We start from the raw sequence: 14,688 nt of genomic DNA, 5'->3' as shown, positions 1-14,688 counted from the left end.
GGGGGTGGAGCGCCTCCCCTGTGAGGACAGTCTGAGAGAGTTGGGGGTGTTCAGCTGGAGAAGAGAAGGCTCCGGGGAGACCTTATAGCACCTTCCAGTACTTAAAGGGAAAGATGGGGAGGGACTTTTTACACGAGCTTGTAGTGATAGGATGAGGGGTAATGATTTTAAACTGAAAAAGAGTAGATTTAGATTAGATGTAAGGAAGAAATTCTTTACCGTGAGGGTGATGAGACACTGGCAGAGGTTGCCCAGAGAAGCTGTGGCTGCCCCCTCCCTGGAAGGGTTCAAGGCCAGGTTGGACGGGACTTTGGGCAACCTGGGCTGGTGGAAGGTGTCCCTGCTTATGGCAGGGGGGTTGGGACTAGATGGTCTTTACTGTCCCTTCTGACCCAAACCATCCTGTGATTCTGTGATTCTTTCCGTGATGTAGTTTCAGTGGTTTCTGCCCATAGTATCAGCGTAGCCTGGAGCAGTAAATGTAGGTGTGCTTTGGAAATGGGCAGGCTGTAAGGCAGAGCTGGGCGCTGCTTGCTGGAGCTCCTGGGAGAAACCTGTCCTTCAGCTGTCAGTGGAGTAGAACACAACTCCATCAAAAGAAGTTGGGAGCCCTGTTGTGTAACCGTTTTCCTATTTCTCATTTCAGGCAAGAAAGTGATGGTGTTAAATGGTGGTTACAGGGGGAATGAAGGCATCTTGGAATCTATCAATGAAAAGAGGTTTTCAGCGACAATAATCATCGACTCTGTAAGTATCAGACGCTGCAGGATCTCGTTTGCGTAGCACACTTTTCATCTGTATGTTGGAGAGCTTTCACAAAGACAGATGGTATCATTAATCCTGTCTTACAGGTGGGATTTATGGTGTGCAAAATGCTGTGGTCACCCCCTGCCTGTTTCCAACCAGTAGGAAAACAGCCACATATTCCCCATTGCAGACTAATGCTCTGCTGTTTGCCTTTAAAAAGATGCCAGGATGCTGAATTTAGCAAGTTTTGAACTTGAAAGAGACTTGCAAAATATTTTGTATGTTTATTTTGAATGTGGCTGTTGTACTGTTTTGTGGGAAGGTAAAAAATGTGAAATATGCAAGGAGGTGAATTTTCTCCTGTCTTTTCCAGACTGAACGTGGGGCTTTATGTGCTTATCTGTGTCTTGTTCATGGTTAACAATTATGGTTGTTTGTTCATTTTGTTTTTAACATACCACCTTTCTCTGGGCTAAAATTAGGCCATGTTGTCATGTCTGTTGTGTGGCTACTTCTTTGCTCTCTGCAAAACCAATCTTTAAACTCACTGGTATGGCAGAGAGAATATTGGCTCAAAGTCAGATTTCTTAAACACAGCTTGCAGGAGAGAGACCCCCATTAGGATCCCATTCAAAGAAGGGCTGCAGAAACTCAGTCCATATTGGATTCTGGACAATTTGCTTGAGAAGAGACTGTGCAGATGTCCTAACCACAGAAGGAGCGTTGGTTGGAGCTAAGGATTATGATAATGCTAGTCTTGGAAAGCAAGAGTAGTTTTTCTGTAGTTCTGATGCTTGTAGGTGTTAAGATTTCCCCTTCCTGCATGAACTATGAGTTTATAAATTAAAAATGGATGCAACTACTCCTAGAAACCAGTGAAGTCTGTGAGCATTTTCTTACTGATTGTAGGGTGACCAGGATTTTTGTATTTAAAATTTAATCTTTTACTACTTATAAGTTCACAGTGAATTAATTCAAAACAGCTCTTATGTTTGCCCCAAAATTGCAAGGACTTTAACTAACACAAAAATGTCCTGAAAGTGAAAAAGATTCCTGGGACAGTGTTGGCCCTGTCACATCCTTTGGTCAGGTTGAATATAACAAAACAGAAAACATTGTGTCGTAAGCAAATCCCAAACCTGCAGTTTTTTGGATGTGTTGTGCCCTGTACAGCCTCCCACGTGCAGTTATATGTGGCTTTGGGACAGAGCACTTAAACACAAAAGTAGTCGTCATGCTTTTACAGTGTGCAGCACTGAGTAAAAATGCTAATGCTTGTGATTTCCAGTGCTATTCGCTTTGGTTGTGCTTCTTGAAAAATGTCTAAATTCGGTGAGATTTTATACAGCCCCTTTACGTTAAGCTCCCTATTGGGAATTCAACAAACAAGTTTATATTTTGATCTTATTTCTTCTACTCCAGGGACCTTTGAAAGGACGACGAGTTGAAGATATCCAATACGAAGACATTTCCAAACTCGCCTGAGGCGCTAATTGTGGATCAGAGAAGAGTTTGGTTCCCAAAAACATCTTTCTGGCATCTTGCAGGCAGACACAAGACTCTACCATGTCAGGGTTTTAATTGTGCGTGTGTATGTATTTATAATGTATATAGAAATTAACCACAAGCAAACTGGATTTATTTAAAGATCGCTATACAGAACGTGTTTGTGGAAATCTTATCATTGGAAATATTTCATCTGATTCTATATCAAAGTTATAATATTTGGTTCAATTTCCTTTTGTAAAATATAGCAGATAGCTGCAAGCTGGAGTATTTTATTTACTGAAGTATGTTAGCAGTTCCGTAAGAGAGGGAATTACCTACAAATAGCCGCTTGAGGCAGGCAGTGTGTGTGTCAGCGCCAGTGGAGTCCAAACAACACACTTCTCCATCTGCAGGCAAAATGGAGTGCTGGCTGCAGGAACAAGGGGAAGGGATTAAGAGAATAGCAGGAAGGTAACAGTGCTGCAAGGGATTATTTTCCTGGGTGTTGTAAGAATGGTCTGATTTATTACGTGCTGTCACCAACTGATTGTTGGTTAGCACATCGGAGATTCTAGAATCCAAGTCATCACTCCTCCATCATCTTGTTCATCAGAATTCCTAATAATACTAATATGCAATTTATCTTCAGATGGGTGTTACTCATGGGGTTTCTGAGGTGCCAGCCAATGTGTGTGCAGATACAAATTGGTGATCACAGTTTTGGTTTTCCGGAGCCTTTTCCTTTGTTCGTGCTTCCATTGTTGCTCTGCTACACGAGCAACCTTCCTTGTGCTAAATGATGTAACATTATTTTTTTATTTTTTTAAAAATGTCACATTTTGTACAACGTTTAATTTCTGAGGCAGTTCAGGAATAAACATAAACTTTTCTTAGGTCAGTGTATTTCTTATCAGTCTTTTAAACGCGTGAGGTGTCTGTTGGTTACATCTACCGCAGAGCACAGTAAGGTGCCCAGCTGGTGCACTGCCTTGGTTGTGTAAAAAAAAAAAAAAAAAAAAACAAACCCCAAAGATGCCAAGTTGTCCCAGGCAAAACACAAACCATCACCTGATGGTCCAGTCTGCGCCTGGCTAGGCTGTGTGTCTGTGGAAGAAAACCAATCTCCCCCACACCCTTCAGAGGAGATCTTAGCTGTGGGCCGAAGCGCAGGATGCGCTTTTAAAAGTTTAAAAGTTCAAGTCAGAGTTCCTTGTCCCTTTCCTTGGCGCAGAGGGTCACTGTCTCGTTGATTTGTGGTTTCCAGGGGACCCCTGCAGGAAAACTGAAAGACTGCAGAGCCGTAGTGAAACAGCTGCTGCCTGGAGTAGCCTGAAATAACCTCACACAGGACATCAAATGGCTTTCCAGGAATCCCGGACATGAACGCAAGGCAGAGTCAAGCAGTAATGCGGTATCTAAAGAGTGGAGAAGTGGGAGGAAGGGAACTGGAGGCAGAGGACACACTGGTCTGTAAATTCAGGCTCTTTGTGCAGCGTGGATTGTGTAAACGGCTCTGCCCTTACTCAAAGAATGGGTACAGATGAGAAGAGCTATGTAGGAGAGTAGTGAGGATAAGTGAACAGACAGCTTCGGTATCACTGAAAATAATTATGCTTAATGTTCCGGAGTGAGAATAATATATATATATAATATTATTAATAGCGTATATTAATAGTATTATTAATTATATATCATATAAAATATAGAGAGAGTAAATATAATAGTCATGTTAAGCTACAAATGGTGTGGAGAAGACCAGAGAACGATTATTCACTGCTTGTATTCACATACAAGCAAGGAAACAGACAGTGGAATTACTGATTTGGGGATTTAAAACCACACTCAACAGGTTTTTCCTCCCCCCACACAGAGCCTGGTTAAACTGGGGAACTCGCTGCTGCAGGATGTTGCAGGGGCCAAAGCTAATAAATGAGTTCAAAGAAGCAATAAATGGTTTGTAGGGAAGTTGCTTACGCTTCGAGAGTTACTTTGAAGAGACACTTAATTGATCCTCTCATTCCTGACACTACAGCTGTGAGAAAGATCATCTACCAGCCTTTAGTTCATAAGTGAAGGAAACTGAAGTTCAGAAGGGCAAGTAGATTACTTGAGTCCCCTTTCTAGATTAGGGTGGCTGAGAAGAATCTGGCCAACAGTTTTTTCCTAAGGTTGCTGGAAAGCAGAGTTTTAAATCTGGCTCAAAGTACATACACGTGTATATTTGTTTCACTACTGATCTCACTCATTGCTGAATACTCTGGAAGAGCAAGGTATCTTTTGGAAGCTAATCCCACTGGAAGGGAAGCTTTTAGTATTGATGGTGACTTCTATATAGTCTGTTTCCTGCTCTCCCAGATTTGTATCTGTGTGTGAACTCCACTGTGATGTTGAAATTTTCACAAAAAATAGGCTGGAGGTTGTCTTAAGAGTCATGTAAGTAATTTTCCTGCAGTATGGCAGCGTCAGTTATTTCAAGAACATTCCTTGCCACTGGTTAACCCATCCTTAAAGACTGGAGACTCCTCATGATACCCACTGCAGAGCCCATGTTCCTTTTCTGTTAAATTTCTTTCGTATCTAATGCATATCCTCCTTTTTGCCCAGTCCAGCAGTGCACAATTTACATTTTCCCAGCAGTCTGAAGAAGCGAAGGTGTAAGTATTAAATCTGGTTGTGTGTGTTACCCACACTGCAGGAGCCACAATGCTGCTACAAGTCTATGAAATGTATATTACAAAACAGTTGAAATTTTTAATGGGGTTTAATATCCACTAAATCAGACATGGCAAGAGCAAGATACCTACTACAACCCAGCAGGTTACTTTATTACAGATTTCATTTTTTAACAGAAAAGGGAGTTAGTTACATCGCTTTGAAACACTGATCATTTATAAAGCAAATGGTGGTGAAGTCGCCTTCAGCTGATCGGGCTTGCTAGGCTGACAGCTGCTGTTCAGAAGAGTTGTTTGGGCGTGAAGGAGCAGATAAGAATTTTTTGTAATAAACTGGTTTTGTGTTGGAGCATTCAGGGTTTCTTCAGAAAGCTGTACAGGTGGGGGACGAGGTAATCCTTGTAGTGGCCGTCTATGAAACCCTTCCCGCTGTTGTGCACAAACCAGCACTGCACGTCAGTCCCGAGCACGCGGTCTGTCCTGTAGTCCTTCTGCAATCCCCTGTGAGGGAGAGGCCACCCGAAATGAAACTCACCCCATGACACGTAGACAGGAAGACACTGATCATCCTGCTCGTTCATGGCGCTGCTCTGCCGCAGTGCTGAGACAGGTGTCTTCCACCAGCAGAAAGTGGAAACAACCACAAAAAGCAATTAATTTTACAGTTCTATGACCTCGGGGGCCCTTTTGTGGGGGTTCCAGGCAGTTCTACGTGGCCTGTCCAAGGTCAGATGCTGGGCAGCTGTACGGCCAGAATTGTTCATGCACAAATATGAAAGAACCCAACTTGTCCCAAATGTTTTGCCAACTGCTAAAACCACGTTATTAGCAGAGAGAAAACAGGGTTTTTTTCCCCAAGATCCAATCAGCCTGCAGTCATTGACGTCATTAGAAAGAAGTCAGATTTAGAAAGAGAGCAGTAAAGCACTTCATTCCTACCTGGTAACAGTGAGCTTGTTGCCTTTCACTTCCATGGTGGCTTGTGGTTTCCCTGGATCTTGCCCAGGTCTTTGGTGGTGGATATACACTTCTGGTTCAGACGCAAACTGACCTGATCAAAGAGAGGTTTAAAACTCTTTGCATGTCCTAACCTTTGAGGCACTCATGTAAGCTGCTGCTTCTGGGCACTTCTGGAAAATCAAACTAGCTGCAGCTGGCAAACCACTCCTGCGTGGATCACAGGGCACCGTGTCTCCAGCGCTATCAGATCACCCACACTGGGAGAGTAAAAAGCTCTGCTTTTGCGCCAGCAAGCTTATTCTAAGAAAGAAGACTGGAGCTGCAAAGAGTATTTGGGAAAACAACCTCTGCTGCTCAGGATTCCTACATCTTAAAAGGAGCCTTGGGCGGGTCCAGGGCTTGGAGAGCTGATTTTCCGTATGAACTGAGCCCTTGGTTTTGTTTTATACCGTTGCCAGAAAAGGGCTGTCGTTCAGGGGAGGGCTGAATTACAAACATTTGCACAGAAGTCTTCTCAGAAAGAAGTTTTGAGGGGGTGGTTTTAATTTTTTTGCTTTCAACTCACAGCAGATTAGCCAGGCCGGGAAAGCCCCATCACAGTGTCGCCAAGTCTAGTCAGGTCTGTTTTGAAGACACCCTCCCCAGCTGGGATGAGGAAAAATCTCGTTGACCCTGATGTTCTACAATGTCCTTGGGGTTTCCAGGACATTAGAGGAATCTCCCCCATTTTCTGTTAGAGCAATTTTCACACCTTCCCCATCAGGACACTGACACCAACTAATTCACTCAAAGATCTAGCTAAAACCCTTTGTGGTTCCTCACCATTCCCACTGACCGACCCTCAGCCCTTACCTATCAGCCCATGGGCTTCAGGAGAGAACTGGTTTTCAGGGGGAATGTAGATTCCCAGGAAGTCAACATTAACTGGGTGATTCTTCCACACACGGTGCAGCAAAACCATGAAGGACATCTCCTCACCCACAGTGATAGTAACGTTGCTTTCTTTCTTCACAGATATGAGAAGCCTAGCAGAGATGAACCAAAGGAAGGGCTCAGTTCAGCTGCTCACACATAAGCTTTCTGGCCCCTTGAGATGCTTTTGGGCATCCAGAACAACCACAGGGGCCTGGCAGATATGACAGAGGATCCATCAGAAACCTACAGCCTTGGGAGTGGTACCCAGAGGTCTGCCAGGACAGTGCCTGATAGGACAGACACTTCATGCTCATGTTCAAGTTCCAAATCTTGCCCTACAAATTTAAGCTCTTGCTACAATGAATGGAGATTTTGGAAGGGATCCTATTGCTTAAATCACATTGTCTAGTGCTGCAGGTGAAGGTCTCCTGGATGTTGTGAGTTGTGTCTCCCATCATGTCAGAAACCCTGAAGGCACCTCAAATACATTAGGTGTTTGTCTTTAGGCAGCTGAATCCTGGTATTGGCTAATGCAGTCAGCAGTAAGGAGAAGAATTCAGCTCTTCCTACTTGTTTCTGGTCAACTGAATTGCTCTCTTGTCCCTGCTGCCTAATTCTATCAACTACAAGGCGATCTCAGACGTCTAAGATTCATGTGCCCACATGTAGGCATCCCGTGACAGGGATCCCACCCGTAGCTGGGTCAGCCCAATGCTGTGTCGCAAACGGTTTCCACAGGACAGACAACAAATGCTCAGCAACTTACTGTTTCCGAATGATGTGCCCCGTGTCAGACCAGGTCAGTGTGATGCCATAAGATCCATCTTTCAGCGTTATTGTTTCTGTGGTGATCTCCACTTTCAGGCCTTTGTTTTTGAAATAAAACCCAATTTTGCCAAAGTATGTATTGAGTTTCTTATTCTCTGTTTTCTTGGCCCCAACAAGCTGCCCGTTGACCACAACTCCTGTTAAAAGCAGAGAAGCACATGTTACCTAAATCTTGGAGCACCACCTAGAGACTTGGGGTTCTGACCACAGCAGGAAGTACCATGGGATCAGCAGAAACATGTAACCATCTTCGCAGTGAAAAAGTTTTTCCTAATAACTCACTCCTACTCTGAATTTCACCCGTTGCAACTCATTTCTGTTGCCTCTTGTCTTTTACCTATGCATCTTGGAGATGTGTCAGGCTCCATCTTTACCTTCTGATTAGGTGGTTGTAGACAGCCACAAGATTCACTGTGGGTCTTTTTTCTTAAGATTGACCAAGCTCAGCTGTCTCAGCCTCACCCACTATGTCCTGTGCTCCAGCCCCATAATCATCTTGGTGGCCACCACTGAATTTGATCCAGTTTGTCACCATCTTTCTTGTACTGGCAAGCCTCAAACTGGGCAAGTACTCCAGATGTGGAGGGAAATAACCACTTCCCTCAACTTGCTGGCCACACTCCTGTTTAGCACACAGTCCTCCCTCTACGCATTTCCCCTGATCCCTCTGAGCATCTTTCAGTCCTGAGAGAAGAAAAGCATTCTGTAAAGTAAAGCATGTTTTATTCCCTTACCAGTACCAGGATCAGAAACCAAGTTTAGGATCTTTCCAGGATCTGAGTTGATATTGAAGCAGATGTTCCTTTGGCTCTTGGGCAGGTATATGATGAAATGTGGGTCATTGTCAACTGAAATATAGAAAAGAAACAGATGTGAGAAGCAGGCCAGTTCCTGCCCTAGAGGTTAGGGACACAAAGACTGAGACACTTTCCTTGGAGGATTTTGAAGCACTTTTCGGGACTTCTGAAAGTAGGATGACAGCCCTTACCACCCCTGCCGTAGCTAAGGAAGTTCTCAGATGCTCCTCACAACAGCCCCTCAGACACTTTCTCCTCATATACTTCCCCTGTTTAAGGAAAGGACATGACATTATTGGCTTGAGGAGCACCACCAAGTGCAGTGAACTTCTGCTTTAACTGGTCAGCTGCACACTAGGCTGCCATAGGCTCAACCTGGAGTTCTAGAAGCCAAGCTTCGTTTCTTTATGACGGAAGCCACTCTTCCAGTGAGCCCAAGGATACCAGACAGACAGAGACACATCTTTTGAGGCCTAGATCCAGGAAAGAACCTAAGGCACGGAAAGCAGGACTTGTATGACACCTCTGTTCAAAGCTGATATCCACCCCCCATGCTCAGCTGTTACCTATTTCTAGAAGTGACATGCTCCCAGTACATCACTCTCTCAAACTAAGAAGATCTCAGACACGTTACAAGTCCATACCACTGTACTGATGTTGGGTAAAGATACATCCTGCCTACCAACTCCTCTGAGGAATACAGTCCAGGACTTGTTCTCATAGTATGTTTAACACCTGGGTAGTATTGGGCCCCTCTAAAAGTGATATGTTTTTTAAAATTGGCCTTACAGGAGACAAACACCTGCACTAGTGATTGAAGGCAGCTGCCTCCCCTCTCACCTTGAAGTTCAAAGCAATGCCCTGCTCTGATGGTTTGGTGGTGGTTGGCATCTTCCTGTCACCATTCAGAGACATGCCTGTACTTAGTATTACCTATGGGGATAGCCAGGCCAGCTTCCACTCATTCACTGGTGTTCTTCAACGTTTCATAGAATCACAGAATCACAGGATGGTTTGGGTTGGAAGGGACATCAAAGACCATCTAGTTCCAACTCCCCTGCCATGGGCAGGGACACCTTCCACTAGTCCAGGTTACCCAAAGCCCGTCCAACCTGGCCTTGAACCCTTCCAGGGAGGGGGCAGCCACAGCTTCTCTGGGCAATCTGCTCCAGTGTCTCACCACCCTCACAGGGAAGAATTTCTTCCTTACATCTAATCTAAATCTACGCTCTTTCAGTTTAAAACCATTACCCCTTGTCCTATCCCTACACTCCCTGATAGAGTTCCTTCTCATCTTTCCTGTAGCCCCCTTTAAGTACTGGAAGGCCCTGGATCCTGAATGACCCCAACTCTCTCAGCTTTAACTCTTCTTGTGCACTAGACAAATCCTAAAGCCTTGACCAGGAATGTCTTCAGAGGAAACAGTGGGGTAAGCACCCTTCAAGGGGTGAAGGAGCTTTTGAATGTCTTGAATCTTTTGAATATATCAAGAGCCTTGAATATCAATTATTTTTCCTTTTTCTCACCAACTGCTTGATCCTCCTCAACTTGATGTCAAAGCCTGTTCTGATCAACATCTCCAGGTACAAAAAGAATTTGTAGTGCAAAATACATGTATAAGTTGGACAGGTAACTTTGCCTTGCTCACCTTCTTTTCCAAGCAGTTTCTTCACTATCCAAAGTCTTAGATTAAGCCTTGAGCCATGCTGAGAAGGAGTTTCATAGCTCTTTGTTTGATAGGTACATAAATACACACATCTGCACACAGGCACACTCCCAGAGTTATTGTAGTTAAACTGCTTTTATAGGTGATAGTTCTCAGAGCTGGTTTGTTTAAGTAGGCACTAAACCATGGCAAAGGCCCAAGCATTAACAGGATCCGTCAGTCATCAGTGCATTCAGAGATTTTTATCTACCACAGAACATTCATCTGTCATTCACAATGGCAGTAACTTTACATTAGCTTTGTTACTGCAGAGGAGCTGAATATAAGCTCAGTGAGCAGCCTCAGCCTCAGGGAAGCACACAGCAGAAGATGGGTTTGCTGGCATCCTGTTAGGATCTAAACTAGTCTCATGCTTGTAATTTAGAGCTTATTTTTACAGGGTCATCTATTCAAAGTCAAAATGACTTGGTATTTTACAAAGAAAAGCTTAATCCTTGGGCGCTAGGTGGATTTGCAAAGATTTGCCTGAAGTGGCTGTGATTTGGGATGCACGTGATTGTGCCTCGCTCAGACCTTCAGCGGGAGCTGTATCAAGGACCTTTCACACTGATGTCCTCTGCAACAGCAGTGAAGTAACTTCATCAGCAAGTCACAGCGGTTGATTTATTCTCTTGCAGACTAGCCCCTAAATGAAGATACAGTGTTTACAACTCAGAAAACTGAACTAGAAAAATTAGAACAACTGATGGACGACTCCATTGCTATTGGCTTAGCATCTTTTCACAGCAGCTGAAATTCCCAAAGTGCCCAATAACTTTGTTTATATTGCCTTTATTTGTTTATTAGGTGATGAGTGTTGTCTGGTGTTTCTTTGCAGAGAAATACCATATCTTTTACCTCTGTTTATGCTCAGAGAGGACACAGGAGGACTCCTTTGCTCAGGCATGAAGCTGACTGGTACAGCTGTGACATTGGCCCAGGCTGGAATACCTTTGTTATTATTAGGTGCGTTTGGAGTTAATCCTAGAGTACCTGTTAAAAGAGTCATAATTAGGTTTTTGCTAGTGCTGACATATTTAATAGTGTAATTTTTAAAATAATGCAGTAGATTAGAGCTTGATGTTGTTATATCAGTATAAAGCAACACCATTTACAACAGATTAGTATAATGAAGTTAGGATGGATTTACTCTGGTGTCTCCACCAGAGGAATATGATTTACCAGGGCAGTTGAGCTAACCATAAGCTATTGGTGAAAAATGAACCCTGACTTTCAATTCTTATTCATGTGAACAGGTCCCACTAGCAAAGTGCCCAACACAAAGGCTTAATTGTTTTTCCAAATAAAAAGCTGAATTTTAAAAATTTAGCATGTGGTAAAAGCTTTGCTGGCTTGGGTCCTGAGTTTGAGGTGCCTGAGAAAATGTAAGACTCTTTCTGCACGCCCTAGGATGACCCACATGAATAAAGGTTGCAAATAAGTGCAAGCATTTAATATAACACCCTTTAACATGTGCCCTTCTGCTAGAGCTCTCTGCCTTTGCCATGATGGAGGTAGGAGAAAGTAACATGTCCTCTCTCTCCCACTTAGTTCATAAAGAAATATGATCTTAAATGATCCATGAAACTCGGTTTGTTTAATATGTTGGACTGAAGATGACAAGACCTGAAGCGGGACATGGCATATGTGAAGTCAGTGGAGATAATAAAGGAACTAGAAACTGGACAGAGTTCCGAGTTTCCGGATCATATTAATTTCACAGACTATTATGCATGAAGAAGCTCTCCCATGCACAGTCCGGTTTTGCAATAAGTTCGTCATGATAAAAGAACAATTAGTCAATCCTTTGAAAAGTGTGTGATTTCAGTGGAAGACACAGTCTCTGTCTACAAAGACAGACCATGCAGCTCTGATAAGAGTTGTGTAAGGACAGAGAGAAAGATTTTTCAGATTTCAGATTACCCATTCTGTGCCTTGTATATGCAAACTTTTTAGTACACCCCGTGTGTTGCATGATCATAAGCACGGATTTACCTTGATATTATTTTTACAAACTCTGTCCTCTGCTAAGGTTCAAGAGTCATGTCCCACTCTCCCTGAAATCTACAGCTGCCTCGACCCTGATTTCAGTGCTGTTAAGTTTTGACTATTCCATCAAACTTAAAGACACAAGAACCTGTATTTAAATCACTTAAAACCTTTGCATCACCTAACTCTAGATAATTATGGTCTGAATTAGTCAACTGGTGCCATGTATAATGAGTTCATTATACATCAATGCAATACATGCTATTTCTGTGCTGAACTGTTTGGTGGTTGAGAGTTGTAATATACAGTACAAAACCCAACTATTTAATTTCTCCTTGGGTCTCAGCTGAAGACTTCAAAATTGAAAAGAAGAATAAATGAACCTAAAGATAACAACTGACAGACATAAGAATCAGACATAAGAGCATGAGAACTGAGCATGCAGAACATGTGCTTGGAGTTTCAGCAAAGTCACAAGCACTTCCAGTGTGAAATGCCAGATGGATGATGTTGTCCGTTGGTGTAAAGTAGGTTGCTTCTTTCCTTCACAATCAATTGTAAACTCTACCATTTATTAATAGGTTTTAAATCACCAGACTCAGTTGTTCAAGGACTTGATCTTTTACTTTCAGCACTTCCATTGCATCGCACTGTCAGCCTTTTCCTGACGTTCGTGCTTTTTCAAATCACTGACTGGTGAGGGCGCAAAATAGCTGCTGTTAAGTTTCATTGGAAGCCCATGGCTGTGCAGGGATGACTCTGGATATGAGAGACACCCACGAATGCCAACAGCTATTGCTTTGAGACTGACTCTACCATATCATGCCAGAACAAGCCAACCCCGCCTCATTTGGCTGGACATAAGGTTTCCGTGACAAGGACCTTGGAACACGTACTGAAGTAAGGGATTTAAATCCGGAAGTTTAATTAACGAGGGACTCTGTTGTTACGACAGCTCAGATTCCATGTGGGCTTGTGGCTGATGGATAACAATCTTAGGAAGCTTCCAAGGCTTGAAAGTGGTGATAAAATACAGTTTAGTCAATTCTACAGCTGCGGTGCAGGGAACTAGACATATCTGTCCCAGCAAGATGTTCAATCTGCGACACTGTAGGCTTATTGGAAACCTCTTCACTGCAATGTTGGCACATTCAGTCCACACTGAAGCCAGTGGCTACAAAGAGCACTTGCATAACAGAATGCTCTCAAACTGGCTGAAGATTTGGTCAGCTTTCAGTGAAACTAAAGGTTATCCTATAAGCACAAACACTTGGAGTGAACAATGAAGACAGTCATTCTTCCAACAGAAGAATGAAAACAAAATAAGAGCTAGAGTAATGGACAGACTGAGACACTGACCTGGGCAGCAGCCCCTTCTGGGGTCTTTGGGCTGGTCTGCCAGCATTATCTCATCCTTTTCGGCGTTCTCTATCAGCATGGATGTGAAGGGGGTAACAATATGATGGTCAAGAGACATCTGTAGGATGGATTTGGTGATGTTCCTCTTCAAAGCTGCAGTGGGGGCTGTGTTTCTGGGTGGAAAAAGAAACAGAAGGCACGGTTAGCAGCTCTACAGGGCAGCTGCCATGACAAGTCCTCCACAGAGCAGTCATAGAGACAAACTAGTAGGTGTTGCAAGAAGGAAAGGCTGAAGGCCTTTGCAAAGGGCTGAATGTACTCTCCATGAGAAGACTATTTTTGGCTTCTATGGGCTTTGGCCTGGACTCAGAGAAGCCCAGTCCATCTCCTGGTCTCAGCAGAAGATCTCCTTCTGCTTCAGAGGGGATTAATCCTGAATCACTCCATAGATTTTACTCAGGCTCCGTAAGGCAAATCTCCCATTCATTTCATTCACAGCCCCACAGCCAGGTCTGTTTGACCCTTATTTCTCTGATTAACTGCTCCCAAACTCTATTCCCTGATATCTGTGAGTGCTAAAAATAGGAGGAACATGTCTGAAGATATCAGCTACCTATTTGGATTTGTTTACCTTACCCATTTGAAACCCTGAGGGCAGCCTTATGGCTGTGGTCTCAGCGAGAACCAGATTGCTCTCAGGTTTCTCTTCCCTCCCATCACAGACTGCATTTCTCCTCACCTCTCTGCCAGCATCTGATTGACAGTCAGATAAGCCCACAGCTTCCTAGTGAAATCAGGGTCTGCGTATTTGTCTTTCTTCATGAAGCCATCCAGTTCTTCAACATCTCGCAGGGTTTCCATGACGAGCTCTGCATTTGCCTATGCAATCAATGAGAGATAAAGATAATGGAGGATGAGCCAGGAGAATGGGGTGGCTTTGAGTTCCCCTCTTAGCATGGTTGGCACTAAGGACCCACTCTGGCTCTGCCCATGGGCACTTCTAGATCAGAAAGTCCCAGCACCATTGGCCTGACTGCCATGAGGAGGGGAGCTGTAGCAAGAGGGTCTTCTGTTAAACACACTTTTGTGACAGTGGATTAAAATAGGTAAAGGAGCTGTCAGCAGTAGCCAAAGAGGGTGCTAGCTCATGCCAAAAGAAGAGGCTCTTAGCAGAGCTCTGCTATCACCCCATCAGACTTTTTCACATCCAATTCCTACTGAGGAACAG

The 14,688-nt window shown here is 43.7% G+C and overlaps 2 protein-coding genes across 5 annotated transcripts in view; one reads left to right on the top strand and one right to left on the bottom strand.

Annotated features, from left to right (window-relative positions):
* Window positions 1-5,353, top strand: part of KIN (Kin17 DNA and RNA binding protein) — a 20,803-nt gene extending 15,450 nt beyond the window's left edge. For 3 of the 4 annotated variants that reach the window (XM_074869721.1, XM_074869720.1, XM_074869722.1), the window contains 2 exons: window positions 647-747; window positions 2,170-3,128. In XM_074869721.1, the coding sequence (XP_074725822.1) occupies window positions 647-747; window positions 2,170-2,232 (164 nt within the window). In that variant the 3' untranslated portion in view covers window positions 2,233-3,128. Of the gene's footprint in view, window positions 1-646; window positions 748-2,169; window positions 3,129-3,499 lie in introns of those variants that run through there. The other variant, XR_012629113.1, reaches the window with a different exon arrangement.
* The window catches only part of ITIH2 (inter-alpha-trypsin inhibitor heavy chain 2), a 27,534-nt gene continuing 17,878 nt past the window's right edge, over window positions 5,033-14,688 (bottom strand). Inside the window, exons 14-21 of the mRNA XM_074869719.1 lie at window positions 14,200-14,339; window positions 13,461-13,633; window positions 10,971-11,105; window positions 8,345-8,458; window positions 7,549-7,747; window positions 6,720-6,892; window positions 5,847-5,958; window positions 5,033-5,408 (exon numbers count right to left, since the gene is read on the bottom strand). Of these exons, the coding sequence (XP_074725820.1) occupies window positions 5,261-5,408; window positions 5,847-5,958; window positions 6,720-6,892; window positions 7,549-7,747; window positions 8,345-8,458; window positions 10,971-11,105; window positions 13,461-13,633; window positions 14,200-14,339 (1,194 nt within the window). The 3' untranslated portion in view covers window positions 5,033-5,260. The remainder of the gene's footprint in view (window positions 5,409-5,846; window positions 5,959-6,719; window positions 6,893-7,548; window positions 7,748-8,344; window positions 8,459-10,970; window positions 11,106-13,460; window positions 13,634-14,199; window positions 14,340-14,688) is intronic.

Source organism: Strix uralensis, chromosome 5 (genome assembly GCF_047716275.1).
Source record: "Strix uralensis isolate ZFMK-TIS-50842 chromosome 5, bStrUra1, whole genome shotgun sequence".
Taxonomy (NCBI): domain Eukaryota; kingdom Metazoa; phylum Chordata; class Aves; order Strigiformes; family Strigidae; genus Strix; species Strix uralensis.
Note: the sequence above shows the minus strand (reverse complement) of the source record. Positions and strands in the feature narration are given on the sequence as shown.